Source organism: Seriola aureovittata, chromosome 3, assembly GCF_021018895.1.
Source record: "Seriola aureovittata isolate HTS-2021-v1 ecotype China chromosome 3, ASM2101889v1, whole genome shotgun sequence".
In the NCBI taxonomy this organism is placed as follows: Eukaryota; Metazoa; Chordata; class Actinopteri; order Carangiformes; family Carangidae; genus Seriola; species Seriola aureovittata.
This window is the reverse complement of record NC_079366.1, coordinates 30,930,771-30,949,366: the sequence shown is the minus strand read 5'-3', so window position 1 is coordinate 30,949,366 and position 18,596 is coordinate 30,930,771. Positions and strand designations below refer to the sequence as shown.

The 18,596-nt window shown below is 42.8% G+C and overlaps 1 protein-coding gene and 1 long non-coding RNA gene across 2 annotated transcripts in view; one reads left to right on the top strand and one right to left on the bottom strand.

Annotated features, from left to right (window-relative positions):
- The window catches only part of LOC130164375 (nidogen-1-like), a 30,530-nt gene extending 12,547 nt beyond the window's left edge, over positions 1–17,983 (bottom strand). Inside the window, exons 1-11 of the mRNA XM_056369066.1 lie at positions 17,634–17,983; positions 8,247–8,549; positions 7,691–7,920; positions 6,072–6,748; positions 5,780–5,920; positions 4,943–5,194; positions 4,494–4,694; positions 4,165–4,398; positions 2,641–2,778; positions 1,953–2,081; positions 1,358–1,501 (exon numbers count right to left, since the gene is read on the bottom strand). Of these exons, the coding sequence (XP_056225041.1) occupies positions 1,358–1,501; positions 1,953–2,081; positions 2,641–2,778; positions 4,165–4,398; positions 4,494–4,694; positions 4,943–5,194; positions 5,780–5,920; positions 6,072–6,748; positions 7,691–7,920; positions 8,247–8,549; positions 17,634–17,852 (2,668 nt within the window). The 5' untranslated portion in view covers positions 17,853–17,983. The remainder of the gene's footprint in view (positions 1–1,357; positions 1,502–1,952; positions 2,082–2,640; positions 2,779–4,164; positions 4,399–4,493; positions 4,695–4,942; positions 5,195–5,779; positions 5,921–6,071; positions 6,749–7,690; positions 7,921–8,246; positions 8,550–17,633) is intronic.
- LOC130164694 (uncharacterized) lies at positions 1,213–8,417 on the top strand. Its single transcript, XR_008826648.1, has 3 exons — positions 1,213–1,406; positions 7,763–7,951; positions 8,305–8,417. It is a non-coding gene; the product is annotated as an uncharacterized LOC130164694 (long non-coding RNA).
- Positions 17,984–18,596: the final 613 nt, after the last annotated feature.

Genomic DNA, 18,596 nt, shown 5'->3' with positions numbered 1-18,596 from the left:
GCCTGATCCTCCTCAGCCTCTGCAGGTCATCATGTAAAACTCTCAATGACTCTTCACGTCTGTTCACACACAGACATCTCCCTCACATCTCTTTTACATTTACAGCCAGTAACTACGTTCACCTGTCAGTAACATTTATTATCAAGTCATGGAATGGTTTTCTTTATTGTTGCTCTATAAAATCTGACAAAAGATGCTTAAAAGACCATTTAACTGCTGTTTTATGCCTGTTTTTATTACTGTCCATGTATTAATGTCTCACTAGTTTTGCTCATATTGACATGTATTATTATTACTGCTCATACATCACATTCTTGTGACTGTTTCTTGTTCTCAGGCTGATGTCCACACGACTACATTTTCGTTTTAAAACTTTTTAAAAGTTTTTAAAACTCCCCCTCCCGTCCAAGCGACTCCGGTGATTTCGAGCACTGCAAACAGAAACTTTAGGAAATGCTGCTAGACCTATTTTATTTTGAAAACTCTGAAGTTGTGTTTTATTTTGAAAACTCTGGGGTTGTGTTTTATTTTGGAAACTCTGGGGTTGTATTTTATTTTGAAAGCTCCGGGGTTGTGTTTTATTTTGAAAGCTCTATGGTTGTGTTTTATTTTGAAAACTCTGGGGTTGTGTTGTAGTCTGGACAGAAAGTGAGACCTTTGTAATCGATGAGGTCACAGCCACGGTCCCTCCTGATTGGCTCTCCTCAGCCTGGACTACCAGTGGTGAATACAACATGATGATGAATGACAGTGTCACTGACCTTGTTGTCTTTGCAGCTGTTGTTCACTTACATTCTCTGTTTTATATAATCTACTTCCTGTTTACACCGGCTCGCACATGCTCAGTGTAGTGAATGGTCATGTGATGTGTGTTTTCAGGTGTGTTAGTCTGGACGTGTGGACGCAGCCTCAGGTCTCTCTAGGAAAAGAGATTTTAATCCCAATGAGACTGTCTGATTACATAAAGATTAAATAAAAAAAGGTCTTTGCTGTTCTATAATTTCACTACACTTCCTGTTCCCGCTCTGTAGAGACATGTGGTACGTGTCTCAGGAATCCTGAAGTTTCCTCCATGTTTTCCCACTGACATTTCATCTGCTGTCAGGATTGAAAACCTGTGACCTGACACCTGAGCGCTCCACAGTCTGTTCCTGTTTCTCTGGGGAAGGTTTAGTGAGCGCACATGTTTTCTTCCCTTTGATTCACCTTCAAACAAGCTGCAGACAAAGTAAAAGTTCAGATCAGACCTTCAACACAGGCGGCGGCAGCGACGCTGATACTGAGACGAGTCATAACACCGACGCCCGGCCCAAGGTCTGCAGACGCCAACACACACGAGCTGATGAAGTAAACTCACCCTGACACACCCGGCCGTCACCCACGAAGCCCGGCAGGCAGGAGCAGAGGTAGGCGGAGCCTCCGGTGTAGCTGCACAGCGCTCTCTCTGCGACGTCACAGTCATGGCTTCCTCTCTGACAGTGATCCACAGGACGGTTCTCCACTGCAGGAGCAGCCAGAAAACACGGGTCACACCACTGCAGCGTTTCATTTATACATTTATTATTTTTCAATTAATAAATTTGTGTCTTTGGGATCTAAATACTTTTATTTTATTGGTGCAAAAACAAGACAGTGGTGAGGTGGTGGGGGCTTCAATAATAGGCTGCTGTGTGTGTGTGTGTGTGTGTGTGTGTGTGTGTGTGGTGTTAAGTGTTATGGTGTCAAGAGTGTTCAACACAACATCAGTCTTTTGTCTCCACGTCTCATTCACAGTCGCACAAAACCTTTATTGTTTCTGTCTCTTGGCGACTCTTAGAACATCTGTATGTGGAACAAGGGACTCTTCAAACAAAGACACACACAGGAACTATACACTCCGCCCACCCACACAGCTGTCAACACACACACACACACACACACACACACACACACACACACACACTTTAACGTACCGATGCAGGTCTTTCCATCGCTGCCGAACACGAAGCCGGTCAAACACTCACAGCGGAAAGTTCCCGGCAGATTCGTGCACTCGGTGTTGAGTCCACAGACCAGAGGCGTTTCCCTGCACTCGTCAATATCTGCCAATAACACAACAACAAGCAGATGAATGATTGATCAAGTCTCTAAAGAGCGATCATGAAAGTAGAAAAACCTCTGTTCAAGTAAAGTGTCTTAGTTTGATTTTAATTTCACATTGAAGGAGCTGTTTGTAAGTTTTCTACTAGTTTCTTGTTGCTTGACAAAAGCTTCAGCCGTCGTAACGTTTATCAGACAAAAGGTTACGACAGGTCGTCTGAGCGGCGACGTCTCCAGGACAGACTGGAGGCTGCAGCAAGTCGCTATCGGAAAGTGACAAGATGGCTAGCTGGTTAGCGTGCTAACTTCGATAGAAGAAAAGACGTGATAGAGACAAGAGTTAACATTTTCTATTTATGTTATTTCGTATCATTCTTCTTGTTATGTGTTTTACTCTATTGTTTTCTTTGTAACTTTTATTCCTTTAAAAGGAAGAATTTTTAATTAAACTTCTACACAGTGACTAAAAAAGTTGATTAAATTACACGTATAAATCTATTTTCCGTATGAATTTCACCACAGTTTCCGTGCGTAAAGCTCTGAGGTGTGAGGATGCGTTACCGTGGCAATAGCGTCCGTCTCCAGAGAAACCAGTCGCACATTGACAGGTGAACTGGAGGCCTTCACCCGCTCGGCACACGGCGTTGATGTCGCAGCCGTGTCGGCCGGTGAAACACGGGTTCTGCTCTGGGAGACTGCCTGTCAGGAAAATACAACACAAACTGCATCACTGTCAGAATCTTCAGAAAACCACCAGCCACAGATTCACCTGTTCCCTCCGTCTGAACCTCTGATCCATGTCAGGCTGAAGATCTCCAGTCCATCACTGTGTTTAATGTAAAGGTCCAACCTCAGAAGATCAACTCATTTTTCAGTGTTTTCTATTGTTTTATTGAGCCGACGATTAATCAAGAGAATATTTGTCAGATTAATTGATAATGAAAAACACACAGAAAGGTTTATTGGAGTAGAGGGCTGGTTGTGATATAATAATAATAATAATATTTATTTCGCCTTTGTTTTGGTTTCTTATTCAGTTTTTCTTTAATATTTTATTGAGGTTGTCGAGCCTGATTGGTTTTGTAATGTTGTAAAGTCTGCTGGTTATTTATGTCATGTCATCCAGTCGTAGTTAATCGACCAATCGTTTCAGCACTTGTGAATCAGGGAAGTAAAATGACTCGACAGAGAGAAACTCCTTGTTCCCATCATGCAGCTGGATGTTGGAGCTCCATGTTTGAAGTTTCCTCCTCACAGGAAACACGACCCAGATGTTCCACGTTCTGCCAGCAGACTCCAGCTGGGTCATGTTTGCTTGTGTAACTCTGAAGCCCCGAGCGTCCCACCCACAGCCCCACCTGCCCTTTTACCTTTAACCCACCTTTCTATTAAGGAAAAAAAATAAGGGTCATCCTAATGCCCCTTCCCCCGATCTCCTCCCTGCTGCGGACTGCAGGTTGGTATCTCGACGACCTCCTCCTCTGACCTTTACCCCCTGCCAACGCTCTCCGAGCCGCTGCAGCTTGCAGCTGAGGAAATACAGCCGCTACCAACAGATAACTGTTTATCTTCCTTTGATGCGCCGCTGCAGACACCGCGGCGGCTTGTTTCAGAGCATTCCTCCGAGTAACAACAAATCACTTTACTCTGACTCCGACTGTCCCCAAGAGACGACCAGGAGGACATGGACGTCACAAAACACTTTATAGCCATTACTCAACACTAATGGTTCATATTTTCTATGGAGCTCTGCAGTTGTTTCCACTAACAGAAAGTAAAGTGAAAAACAGGAACACAATGGAAACAACCTCGTCATGAATCAACGTCGTCCCTCTAAGTAATCTAATTAGGGATATAAAAAGAACTATTGTGACTTCCATCCCTTATAATTATGATCTGGTATCACAATGGTTGGAAGTGTGCATCAATAGTATGAGAAGAAAAGTGTCATTATTTATGAGATGAACACAGTCGTTCAGATCAGGAATTTAAATATTTGATTTCTTGCGGGTTCTTCTTTCCAAACCTTTTCAGGTTGGTTTTCCTCTCTGTAACATTTCATCGTGCGGAGGTGTTTGAACTCACTGTGGACGGAGCCGATCTTGTTGCTCATGGCGTAGCGGATCAGGAGGTTGCTGGTGTCGAACATCACGAAGATCTGGTCCACGCTGAGCTGCTGGGTGGACGGCGCCGCCCTGGTGGCCTCGTCGTGTGGGCAGCTCTGGAAGGTGACGGTCTGACGCCACTGGTAGCTTCTGGTCTCGACAGTGCCGTCAGGGGAGGTGACGGTGTAGTCGCGGTTGGAGGAGGAAGTGATCACTGGGAGAAGGAAAAAAAACAATCAATACCTCAGCACGGCAGATTCCCACTGCACCACTTCATCAGTTTTGGTTTTCGTTGATTACTGCGCTTACAGTTTCTGTCGTACTGGTAGATCTCTTTGTACGGGTTGATCTGGACGGAGGATCCCGGCAGGATGGCGGGCACATGTCCCTCCAGCTCCGTGCTCACAACCAGGTGGTCGTGTTCGTCGATTCCTTTAAACTGCTGCTTGATGCTCAGACGCTCGTTTCCAGGCTGGAAGATCACCTCAGCCTGCCGGGAAAACACGCCACCTGCATGGACATGAGAGAAAACACCACCAGGGACATCGGGGTTCATGATCGGATGCCTTTTAAGACAACACATAACAATATGTATCTACTGCGTATTCTCCAAATAATTGAACGTAGCCTTTAGATTTACAGTCTGTTTGTGCTATACAGCTTGTAGATTAGCATTAGCAACAACCCAGCCTGCAAGCAATGCTAATGGTTAAAAATCAGCATCTAACACAACGATCAACAACAACACGTCTCCCCACCAATCAGACTGAAGCCGTTCTGGTAGCCCGGCTGCTCCAGGGCGAAGGCCCAGCCGATGACTCCTCCCAGGGAGGACAGCGGTTGCAGGGAGGGGCCCACGCCTTCGGGGATGCTGCTGATGGCCACGTAGGCCCGTCCGTCATTGGCCACCACATATGAGTGCAAGTCGTTGTTAATGAGCTCTATGGGAGAAGGCGAGTTCCCTACGAACACTCGACCGTTCACCTTTCCATTCATCCTCTGTGGTTTGCCTGGAAAAACAACACAGATTTGATGAGGAGCTGCTGATAGTGTCGTGTTAGAGGTCGTGTTGGGATGTTGTGACATAGTGATGACAAGATACTGATGGCACTTATAAAGTCCTTCTGCTCCACTCCTCAGTGTAAATTCTTATAGACAGTGTCTTTCATCAGTCTTTCTAGAAGGCTAGAACATCAAATCTGTCATTATCTGCTACTGATGCTAAAGACTTAAATATTCTGAGATACTGGTTTCGCCTACAATACTGTATGTACAGGAACATACAACACACAGGACAACTAGAATATGCCAAATATTGTCTAGTCCCAGCTTTTTTAGTTTAAGAATTGCTGGTTGTCTTTGTAGTGATTCTGAACCTGGAGATCAGGACCCCTCCTGTGGGTTAGTATGAGAGGCATCATGGGAAAATGAAAAAAAGTTCTGCTATATAAATTTGATTTCTTATCTCCAATCTTTGCTTTTATTCTCTAGTTGACTCCCTAGTCTCGATTACACTCTGTTATAACTGTGGGATAACGTTAGTGTTTGACACAATCTGTCTTTGCATTTTAAGTAAAACCGAAAATGCTTCTCACCTTCTGCGACACAGTCCTTCCCGTTACCGTAGAAACCAGGTCTGCAGTGGCAGCAGTACCCGCCGCTGTAATCCCGGCAGTCGGCAAAAGCAGAGCATTTGTGCCTGTTGTGGGCGCACGTCTCCAAATTGTACGCAAACACTGAAAAGAACCAAAGAACGAAATCGATCAGCTTCACTGAGGTAAAACTGATTTAACAGAAGTTCTGGACGGGATCACTGAAGAAGATTATGATCTTTACCACTTTGTTCAGGATCTTTAAGCACAAAGGTTTTGACAGTTAGTGATTTACCATTCACATCCAGATCTTCGTCTTCATCCACCACAACGATTTGGGGGTGCTGGGGCTGTGAATGGGGGGGCACTGGTTGGACTGGTTCAGGGTCAGGGTACCTTGGCTGGACTGGTTCAGGGTTGGTGTATCGTGGTTGGACTGGATCAGGGTCCCTTGGCTGTACTGGAGAGTATCTAGGTTCACTGGGTTCAGGGATGGTGTATCTGGTCTCGGTTTGGTCAGGGTATCTCGGCTCAGGCTGGTCCGGGTACCTTGACGGAACCGTTTCAGGGCTGGTGTATGTTGGTCTGACAGTCTCAGATTCAGGGTATTCTGGCTCAAACTGGTCCGGTTCTTCATCATCTGGTTCGGTATACCCAGGTGAGATGGTCTCAGCCTCTGGGTAGCCCGGTTTGTACTCGTTGGGAGTCTCAGTTGGAAACTCCTCCTTTTCTTCTGGCACCGCTTCAGTTGTCGTCAACGTCTGGGTTTCATAGATTGAGAAGTCCACCTCCTGCTCCTCATCAGGTTGCCTTGGTAACATGGTCACAGGTGGTTCTGTGGTCACAGGAGGTTCGGTGGTACCTTTTTCCTCCTCAGGAAGGTTAGGGAGCATTCCGGGTGTGATGGCAACAAAGATCGGCGAGGCACCGATCTCGTACACCCAAACTCCTTTTCGTCCAGAGTTCGTCTTCCTGATTGGATACAGGAAGGAAGAAGAATCAGTGGAAGGTCCCAGCTCCTCATCACATCTACAGTATGTTCTTTACAGCTGAAATCTTAGGTAGTAAATTGCGAACCAATGGTATACTTGACTGCAAATTCTCTCCAACTGATGTAAGACCTTTTCAAGGGGTACAAAGACAGAAATTGAGCAAGACATGGGTCTACACAGGTTTTAACACCTTGGATAACAATAGTAACTTTGTGATGTAAATATCAGACTGAGACAGAGCTGTGTGATAACTTCATGATCATTTCTGGTGTTTTGAAGCTGTAACGAAACAGTCTCTGGTTGACTGTTTCTGGAGAAGGCTGATCTTTCGAGGGTCTCAGAGACAATTTGATCCAATAACTTGTAATAGTACCACTTCTGGAAATAATGTTTATTGGTTATAAACACAACTTATCCAAAGTGTAATTTGATTTAAGCATTGAAACGTCACTAGTTCGAATGAAAACTGTTTTTATTTTTGGTAAATTTATTCTGTATGTTATTACTTTCCCGCTGTACTGAACATAGATGTAGATTCATTCACAGATAGCACAATAAATCCAGCCCATACTTGGACCACATGTTTGTTTTCTTCTTCCTAGTATACGCCCGGTTCACGGCCCGAATCTGGCCCATATACAGCACAACTGTAAGACACTATTTCCACATCTGGACCAATTCTATCGCACACACAGAAAATCTTCCGCCTGTCAGTCAATACCGGAGGATACCCGCCGGACTCTGCCCAGATGTGGACGTATATGGGCCACACTCGGACCGAGGACCCAGCCATAGGTTGGACCAGAAGTTAAAATTTGCTATCTGGGTCTATCAATTCATTGTAAAGGTTGTAAATTACTTTTTGTGTATCTTATAAAGTACAAACATCACCAACTGTCAACCAGTGGCACCAGATTCATACTCAGTAAGATCCCGGATGGAGGTCTCTTCATCGGTGGTGGTTTTAAAGTACGTCCCCTGTGTGGTTTTCCAGAACCAGCCCGACACCATGCCTTCACTGAAGCCGGCCTCTAGCAGCTTACTCTCACCATCGACTGACGTGGAGAGGAACTGAAGACCATCTCTGGGGTACAAGAGAATGGCACAGGAGGACGACGCCATGGAAACCACAACCAGCTGGAAGGTGTTTCTCTGAAAGAACAAATCAGATGTTGATGAGCAGGTGAGTATGTCCAAACATCTGCAAAACTAATGTTGCACATTAAACTTAAGACAGTGACCATGCTGAACACTACACCTGCTAAAGATCAGCATGGTAGCAATGTCAATGTGAGCGTATTGGTAAGCTAATGTTAGCATTTAGCTCAAAAAGCCACTATGCAAAAATCTGAAAAGCCTGTTAAAGTGAAAATGAACCTGTCTGTGCTTTGTGGTGGAAAGATTATGTGATACACGCCAATATTAATTTGATAATATGAAACCACCTTTCTGCTTCCTGAAAACCCAACGTGGCTCACCTTGGCGTCCACTCCGTCCCCTCGTCCCGACGTCCCCTGGGCGGCCATGTTCATCCAGGTGACGATGAAGGCACTGTTGGGCTCCACTCCTTCGTCTCTGGGGAAAGCTTGCCTGACGTGCTTACCGGCTCGCCTCAACACGTCCGGGCTGCTGTCCTGCCTGAAAAAGACTTTTCCCCGTCCATCACTGTTGTCCAGGTTTCCCAGGAGGGCGGCCATCATTTTGAAATTGGCGGGCATCTTCCCCAGGTACTCCTTCTCAGCCGGAGGCTCGACCGCAGCCACAAATCCATTGGTGTTAATCTGGAACAGGAAGTAGATGATGTTGGTTTGTTAACGAAGGATCAGACTTCAGTAAAATTCCTGTGGATCATGTTCATGTTCGTACGGAAGTTCATTTCTGCCACTTGAAAAAAAAAAAATATATATATATATATATACCTCCTAATTGTTTTTAAAGTAATATCTCATAATCATGAGAATAATTATGAATTACTATGTTATACCCATGATAAACTGTGTTTACTTTTATTATTATGAGGCAGGATCTAATAATTATGACTTCATATCTCATGGTTATCAGAAAGCAAAATAAATACAAGAACATCACACTGACAACTTAGTTTCTTACAACTTGATCTGCTGGGAAAATATCAGCTGTGACCATGAAGGAATAAAGACACACAGAAGGAGGAGGAGGAGGAGAGGAGGCAGATGTGATTTGTTAACTTGTTTTAAAAGTCTGGATGTTGGAGTCAGACTGAGGAGTGACTGAAGGTCGGCTGGTGTTTCACAGACGGGAACAGAGAGTTCAGCAGGATCTCCAATTAAAACCTGCAGCAAAGGTTCAGGACTCTCCTCCAGCTCGACCTCCCTCTGCAGCTCTGCTCGCTTTGTCAGCCCACAGGAATTCTGCACAACAACTTCCCATTCACTCAGAAGAAAAGGATCTCTTTAACACCATTAACTCAAATCCGCCTTGAACTGAATGCGAGCAAATGCCACAAGTAACTGTTTGAGGCCAGAGCTCCGCCGACTGTGACCGTGAAGTGTAACCAGAGTGTATCGTCTCTGTCCGAGGACTCAGACAAAACAGCTTCAGTTCACGTCTCAATAAGATTCTTTTGTCTTGTTCTGCCAAAGTGTCAGAAACATTCGTTTTCAGCTTTAATATCCACCATGACCGTTTCACTTCACATGACAAGACAGGAACTTATTTTTCTGTAAATATCACCAGTGTGAAGGAACCATGTGACACTTAGGAATATTTTACTAACTGTACATATTAAAACTGCAACTAACAATCATTTTATTGATGAATCATTAATTTAGACCCAAATATACAATCATGAACATTAAACTCACATTTCAGAAGCTGGAACCAGAAAATATTTGACTTTTTTTTTTTTTAAACAATTCATTGATTATTATAGAATATTTGCAGATTAAGTTTCTTTGGATTTATTGTTTCAGCTTTATAGATTGTAAAACAACATAATGTGGTGAAGAGAAATCAGAGAGACATAATATCATAATAAGGAGGATTTGTGTCGTCAGGTTTAATGAAGTGAAGCATGAAATGAAAATAATCACTATTTTGACCTTATTTTACAAGATTATACGGAAGCCCTGAGAGGCAACTGATTTATTTATTTTTTTACAGTATAATTTTTCAAATTTCTTTAAATCTGTGAAAATATGCCCAGAGACAAAAGTGAAAAGAATTTTTGTTTTTTTGTTTTTGTCTTTCTTCCCTGAAAAGAAATCACTTGCCTTTCAGGGCTTGAACTTGTGTGCACAAAAAATCAACCCATGTGAATAAGATTTTTTTATTTTATTTTATTCTATTTTTTAATCATCTTTCAGGACCTGGATCAGAGTTTACCTCTGTAGTATTATATATATATATACTGTAAGTATTTTTATATGATGGTATTTCTACTTTAACTAAACTAAAGGATGTGAGTGCTTCTTCCACCTCTGGTTAAATGATAAATAGCTGCCTGCTAACACTCCAGTTTTTACCCAGAGGCCACTGGGTCGAGTTAGTGTGTTGAAGTCAAGTCTGGATTAACAACCAGGAAAAGGAGGAAACTGCCCTGAGACTCCAGAGACTGACTTTGCCTCTAAATACAATATTAAGATGTTTATTAAATGAGTAGATGTTGTTCTGTCTGACACAGCACACACCTGGGTGCAGGTACTGATCCAGAGAACTGGTTCTGGGGCTCGATGCAGATCATAGAGAAGCTGCCGTGTGATCTGAACCTGATTGTCACCTGAGTTCAAACAAGACGACAGAGGCTGCACTTAGTGAACCTCGACCCTCGGGGCTTCAAACTGCTCTGTGTTTGTGAAAATGACACTGTTAGCAACGTGCTAATGGCTTCAAAATGGCTGCTGGTTAATGATACCTGTTGCACAGCTACCTGAGGGGGCGGGGCCAAGAGGAATGTGATGTCGTTCATGCCAAACTTCTTAAAAGTTTGCAGTGAACTTTAAGCCAAACCAGAGTGTCGTTAATATCCCATCAGGCTTTGCTGCTCAGTGGGAACACAGCAGACAGGCTCCACGCTGCGCCTGTTATTATTTACTGAAGGATTATGGGACCGTGTTTCCCAGAATGCCACACATACTCAGATGGTTAATGTTCGACTCAGGAGGCCTCTCAGAGGTGAACAGACACAAACCGCCATGTCTGACCGTAACATACAACAAGCCTTTAACACGTGTCGTTTGTTCCTGCTGCAGAATGTGAAGGGAAAGAGGAAAGTTTGACTCTACGGTCGAATTATATGTTGAACTTTATCTGAGCTTTATGTCTTTGGATCATTTCTCTGACACGTATTCAGTCAAATGAGACTCTTATATAACGACCAAATGTTTCCCTCCACCTGTGTAAACACACATCTGCTTCAGGCAGCATCAACACGCTTGTTTTTTCCCTACAGAGCCTCGTCCAGCTGAAACAGAGCGGCCATGTTTCACACTGAGGACGTTCAGCAGCAGCAGAGGAAACCTGTCCTCAAAGCGTCTGTCATTTATTCACTGCAGTGAAGTTTCTTAGCAGCTTCAAGGTGCCACTTTCCCAGCATGCACCGGGCATCGATGTAACACCAGAAAGACGTTGGACTCTAACAACTCTAACGTTGGACCGACGTTAAATTTCGGTTGAAAATGAAAATCAGGTCGACGCTAAAACACTGTGACGTTTAGCCGACGTTGTGTTTGCTAGCAGCTGTTGTTCACTTACGTTCTCTGTTTTAATGCTACAACTGCAGAGGAGACAATCTACTTCCTGTTTACACCGACTCGCACATGTCCAGTGTGGTGAATGGTCATGTGATGTGAGCTTTCAGGTGTGTTAGTGTGAACGTAGAGTTTATCAGTTATTAAATCAAAGATAATCTGAAGGCAGTTCGTTCAGGACAGTCCACGATATTTGACAAACCGAGCTCCGCCGACTGGTTTGATTTGAAGATACAGAATAATCCACGTCCGAACAAGAAGAAACAAATGTTCGGAAGCAGCAAAGAGTTCAAAGGTCAGAGCCTGAAACCAGATGAAAGAAGCTTCTCTGAGACTCTCAGATGATGCTGCGACATGGAAGGTGAGGAAATAAGAGACAAAGAGGAAAGCTTTCTTGCTCGAGTGCCTCTGTAAAGCCTGGAGTGCCCCCCCCCCCCCCCCACCACCCCCACCCCCACCACCACCAACCTACTCCACCCCCTATCTTGCCTCTGTGGGTGAAAGGCCGAGGACTACCAGCAGGTATCCGACTTCACAGGCGACAGAACAGACGGCAGATCTCAAGATAAACACATTCCCAACCCAGAGGACAAAGGACAGAGGACAGAGGACGAGGACGGACTCAGGTCTCCGTCCACTCTGAACATAAACATTTCTTCTTCATGTTCATCATCAGCTACGTAGAGTTTGTGCCTTTAACGGAGCAGCAGTGAAGTCGTTCATGTCGTTATGTTCAACTCTTCAAGAACAGATTCGTCCCGACGTTGATTCACAAACAGTTTATAAAAGCTTCTGTTTCAGTTCCGATAATTAGAGTATAGAGACTAAAGTTGAAGACAAAGACGAACCAAAGCACATGTTTTATCCATTTACTAAAAACCAGCCTGTAAACAGAAACTTAACAAGATAAAAACTCTTCTGATTGGCTGACTGTTTTATGAGTGATCCAATAGATTTCAGGTAAAAACACTCAGAGAAACCAAATCCTGCAAGGTTTGGATGGTGGGTCCAGGTGGGCGGGGCTTGGTGACTGCTTTGTTGTGACATCACAAAGTTCCAGAAGTCCTGACGGCTGGTTTTAAGGCTCAGTTTCTGAATACAGGCTGTGTGCATTTCTCTGTGGACTGAGGCTTTGATACTTTCACAGTATTAATATAGAAGCTAGAGCTGATCTATAATTATATAGATTATATATTATATAAATTTAGTGAGAATTTTCTAACGGCTGCCTGGAAGGAAGGAAACCAATCTAAAAGCTAATTTTTAAAATCAGCAGCAGGAATGTGAAGCAGATGTAAAAGTATTTAACAGGTTACAACTTGAAAAACTAACGTTGAACTAAAAGGCAAAGGTTTGTAAAGTTGGACGGTTAAAGACCGTCCAACATTACATTACATGTAATAATACATGTTCCTCTGGTGGAAACTTGCCAGGACGTCGCTGACATCACACATGTCCGACCCCTGAGATCATCATTATCAGTGTGAGAACAGCGGAGGGAGGAAACACTCTGAGCGCTGCCATCTGGTTTTAGAGGACAGATGTCTCGTGTCTATACGTTCCAGATGTGTTAACTCCACGGGGACGCGCCGCTTCCTGTCAGAGATGGAGCGTCGTACGACCGGAAAAACCTCCGAGTGAGAGGAAGAGAGCTGGAGCGGAGCCAGGAGATCTGACTTCAACCTTTCAGTCCTCAAGTTTCTTTAAATGCAAAAGAAAAGGTGAGGAGTGTCCCCGGAGGACTGGTAATTACTGGGGAGGCACAGACCAACAGGATGTCATTCATTCTGGTGGGGGTGGGAGGGGGTAGGAAGAGACACTTAAAAGGGGGGGAGGGTCCTTTATAGACCACAGATTCACAGCAACCTATTAGAGCTTCACACTGTGAGAAAACCCAGCAGAGGCTGAGGGACACCAACAGCTGACGTTTTACTCTGAAAATCCCCATTGTTGAGCAAGGACAGTTTTTTTATACAGCATGGGAATTTAAAGGGATTTACATACTGCAAAAGAATAAAGAACAAGAATAAGAAAAAAGATAAGAAGGAGAAATAGAAATAGAAGAAATACATAAAATGTGATTTTTGAAAAGGAGCATTAAAAAAGCAGCGTAATAAAGAAAGATTATTAAAAGCCACGGACTCATGTTCTGTCACAGACTCGGGTTCTTCAGACAAACATTATTAAAACCCAGAGAACTTTAAAATCTAGTGGAGAACCCAAAGTTCCCAAAAGTACCGAATATTTCAGGCTGAATCTTGATAAAAGTGGATAAAATAACTGGATGTGGTGCAGCCGTAAAGCCACCAGCTGGAGTTGCTGCTGCCCCCTACAGGCTGAAATGTTCCTGACGAATAGAATTTCTTCACCTTAAAAAAAAACAGCTAAAAATTCAAACATTTATGATAAAAATGCTGAAAGATTGACTCATGAATTTATCTGGGCTCCAGCTCATTAAAAACTCTGCCGCTCAGCGATTAATCATCATCATTAATCAGTCCAGTTCAGCTTCCTGTTACATTTAGAATTGATTTAAGCTCCTCCTCCTTATAGAGGACCAAGCTGCATCGCTACGGAGACATTCAGAGTTTGTTTGGCTGCACGTGAGATTTAATGACGAGATGAAGAATATAAAATATCACCAGACTCTAAGTTTTACGTCTTAACGAACCACAGGGACACGAAACTGTGAAGAACCAGAAGCTGGTATCAAAAGTCTGATCTGACCGTCGTTCATTTATTCTTTTATGAGACGGTTTGTGATTTATTTATAACTCAGACCGAGTTCTTGCTCAGCTGCTTGTGTTTGGATGTCGGACTCTAAGTAAGGTCGTCTCGTATCGGCGCAGAAACGCGTATCTTCTCAACAAACACACCGGACGAACAGATTTAACCAGTCGACTGCTTGTGGGGTAAAACCAACAGGACACATGACATCCATACATTTCCTGTCCGTGGGGGTGAACACTGTTTAACTGATTTATCCTCCAACAACAGCAGCGAATCACATGCCTGCGCTGAATTAAACACGCTTGGCCCTCGGCGTCTGAAATTACGTGAAACACGAAGGCGACCGGAGCGAGACCTTCACCGCCGAGTCCCGTCAACTTCCTGTGGAGACGCTGAGATCTGTGTGGTCTGAGGCCTGTTGTTTTTAACTGGGGGGTGGAAAACAAATGGTGGAGCGGCTGCGACAGGGAAGAACAACAGTGGACGTGAACGCACCGGGGCGTCGGGAAAGGTTCAACGACCTCTCAGCAGCTTAGGAAAGGTCGTGAAGAGACAAGCGGCTCCACAGGTGAAACGCATCAGCTGCTCTCTGACGACAGGTAGAGGACGGAGGCTGTGCACAGCTGTTCCTCTGAAAACAGCTGCTGCTGCGAGAGCGAGGACGACGAGCTGCTGATTCTCTGTCGGTTCATCAACACCAAAGACTCCTTTACAATCGGTCAATCATTTCATACGTTTCTATGATACAAATATTGATTACAGCAGCTTTAACTCTTCAAACAATCAATTTATCAAGTTCCTAAAGGGACCAGACTTGAAGTCTCCCTCAGGTTCAAACCACACCAGACTCTGTTGAGAAGTTTACCCAGACAGACTCGATGAAGCATTAATAATAATCTTTTTTTTCATTAATTGATTAGTCGATTTGTTTAGAAAAATGCCTGTTTGGTCCAAGATGCAAAAATATGGACTTTACCATCAGATATGACAAAGAAAAGCTGCAAATTAGAAGCTTTAACAATTAATTGATTATCAGAATAGCTGCCACTGTATTTCCTGACAGTCCTCTAATTGATCATTAAACTAATCGATGCAGCTGTAGTAACAGCGAGGGTTGTGATTTTAACACTTCCTGCCACCGATTCTCAACAGTGACGAACTGACGAACTGACGAACTGACGAACGCTCCGTTTGAACTTCTCTTTGTTTTGGATCAATTATTTTCTCAATGAATCGATCAATCATTAAGTTTAGAAAATGTTTTTTTTTTAAATATAAAAATGCCATTTACACTTTCTCCGAGCGCACTGTGACTTTAATGAACTTGTTTTATCTGAACTTTATAAAAACCTGCAGTTATTTAATTTACTGTCAGATATGACAAAAATAAATATTATAAAATATTTTTAAAATTATATTTATTATATTTTTATTATATTTGAGGCTCCGGGAAAAAACCACCAGGAGTTTAAGTTTAATTCTTCTTTCATCTCTGAAGACGATAAAATCAACTCCAGTTTAACTGAAGGTCGGAGACAGAAACAGATCTGAGTTTAACTCCAAGTGTAAATGCTCCAATCAGGATTAGCTGTCACATGACCTGAGGAATGTGTGTGTGTGTGTGTGTGTGTGTGTGTGTGTGTCGGCTGATAAAAGGCTTATCTTTGTTGGCTTTTAATTGACTCACATTCCAGCCTCTGTTCACATACTTAACACCTCAAACCACACACACACACACACACACACACACACACACACACACACACACACACACACACACACACACACACACACACACAGATCTGAAACCAAAGCAGCAGGACTCTTATTTTGTAAACAGTTTTTAAATGTGAGGGGGATTACAATCCAATAGAAAACCTTCAGGTGTAAACACACACACACACACACAAAGATCGAACTGACAAGACAATTCACTTATTGATTAGATCAATCAAGCGTGTTCACAGCTGAAACATTTGAAGCAGCTGAATGAAGCTGAAGTTTAACCAGTGAAAGGAGGTGAAATCGTCTCAGTGGAAGATTGAACCACAAACATCAGATGAAGTGAAAAGGAGGGAAATCCAAACATCACTTATAAAAAAAATGTCTGCCTGAATATCACAGCTGTTAATGTAAAGTCAGCGTCTCTTAATTAACTCCCTTGAAATCTACTTTAATTTTCCTGAGGAGACACATGATCTTTAACAACCTCAGCAGAGTGACGGGATTTAAAGGTACGACGAGTCATTTTCTGCCTCCAGGCGTCTCTCAACCAAAACAATAACAAAAGACGGAGACGTCATGAAGTAGTGTGGGATCATGGGAGTTGTTGTCTTCACCATCTTTAGCGTCATATTTATCAGCTTCTCCTGGTTCGTTCAGTGATTCAGCAGCTGAATTATCCTCAGAGGTTTCCTCCTCTCCACAACAAACAGAGCAGGGGATTAAAACCAGTAGAAACTATTCATCAACAGTTTCAAGTTAAAAATAAGAGTTTCTCTGATGCGATTCAGCATAAAGGAGCAGCTGGGAGCCGAGCTGCCGCTAACATTTCCTCTGATAACTTCAGATCCAGACGTCCCACGACTAAAATTCTTCACCTGGTTCAAATAACGAGCTGAAAACCACCAAGGTGGAAAAAGTGAATCTTAAAAATGTGACTTAAAAGTCCATTTGTAACTAATACACTGAGGCAAACGAAGTGTTACCATGATTAAAATATTAGTATTATTAGTATAAAGTAGTTCTAGACATTTTAATATGGAAAAGTTACAGATTAGAACTTTACAAACTTTGTCGTTTGTGATCAAAACTCAGTCATTTTACTTATTAAAGTTATTTTCTCTACATTTCCACAGAACTTTAATTGAGGTTTTAAGAGATTTAAGGGTTTAAATGAAGAGATTCTGTCAGTTTTAACTTTCATCACTGGTTCATGTTGGTTATCAAGTGAAAATATTAATTATCTGCTTTTTGTTTTTCATGTTGTGAAGCTGAGAAACCTGTTTGTTTTTTATCACTTTGATAGTTTATTTTTTAACTTTTAATCTCCGGACACATTTGATTTCGTATTATTTTGGACATTTTATAATTTGAATGATAAACGACAGAAATGTTAAAATCTAAACTTATGGCGAATTTGATTTGAATTTCAGTCATTTTAACTTGGATTTGATAGTTATATTTATAATAACTTTTTTATTTATTTATTTATTTATTTGTCTTATTAATTGTGTTTAACTTGTTGATCAACTTTCAGTTCAAACTGATAGAGATGATCAGTTTTGAGGATTTTGACAGATTTTTCTGTCCCACTCTTTTCACTGACTCTTCTTTCATGAATGAACCTGGCGGTTAAATTTTCCCTCCTTCCCGTTAAACACACCGACAACTGGACGTTAAACTCACGTAAACTTTGTCGACGGTGTCGCCGAAGAAGAAGAGAGATCCGTTGAGGGGCAGCCCGGCGGTGGAGTCCGAGCCGGGCGGCAGCGACAGGTCTCCGGCTTCTTCTCCGAACTCAAACAGCTCCTCCAGCTCCAGAGCCCGGGTCAAAACACTCAGGCTCAGCAGACACGACCAGACCCGGGACCAGCTCCGGGACCAGCTCCGGGACCCGGGACTCATGTTTCACCCTGATGTTCCACGGACACGGTCAGACCAGCGGCGTTCCCCGGTGAAGAAAGCCGGTTAGGAGGCGAGGAGAGCGGGCGACACGAGCAGCCGATACAGCGGCGCACAGCTGCGGACTGAGGGAGGAGGAGGAGCGGGGGGATGGATGGGGAGCAGCGGGAGAAACACCCCGGGGGGGCTTAAGTAACAACCAACGACATCCGATATCTTTCAAAATAAAAGTGTTGAATGTAAACAAAAAGAATCAGAATTACATTTGTTGCCATGTAGCTTTTCACACAGGAGGGATTCAGCTTTTGCTCATTATAACAAACATTGTAAGAAGAAAAATGACAAAGAAAGATAAAGCAAAGTAAATACTGCAGGACAGATAGCTTAAATATAAATAAGAGTTTTTTTTTTAATTCAATATTTACAGTAAAAATGTGAAAGATATCCTAAAATATAAATATACACAATAAAAGGCTGTAATAAAATAAATTAAAAATCCTCCTCATGTAAACAGCAGCTGTAGCTAAATAATAAACACGTTTCAATAACAGTATCAATACTTAAGTACTGAAGCTTCTACACTTTACATGAGTATTTACATTTCATGACAGTTTATACTTCTACTACTTCTACTTCTACTTCATATTGTACATATGTGTTTTATATTTATATATTTTACTGTTTAATGTTTTTGCTCTTTTGTTTCTGCGCTCTGCAGCTGAGTAGAAAGTTTTAAGGGTGCTTTTA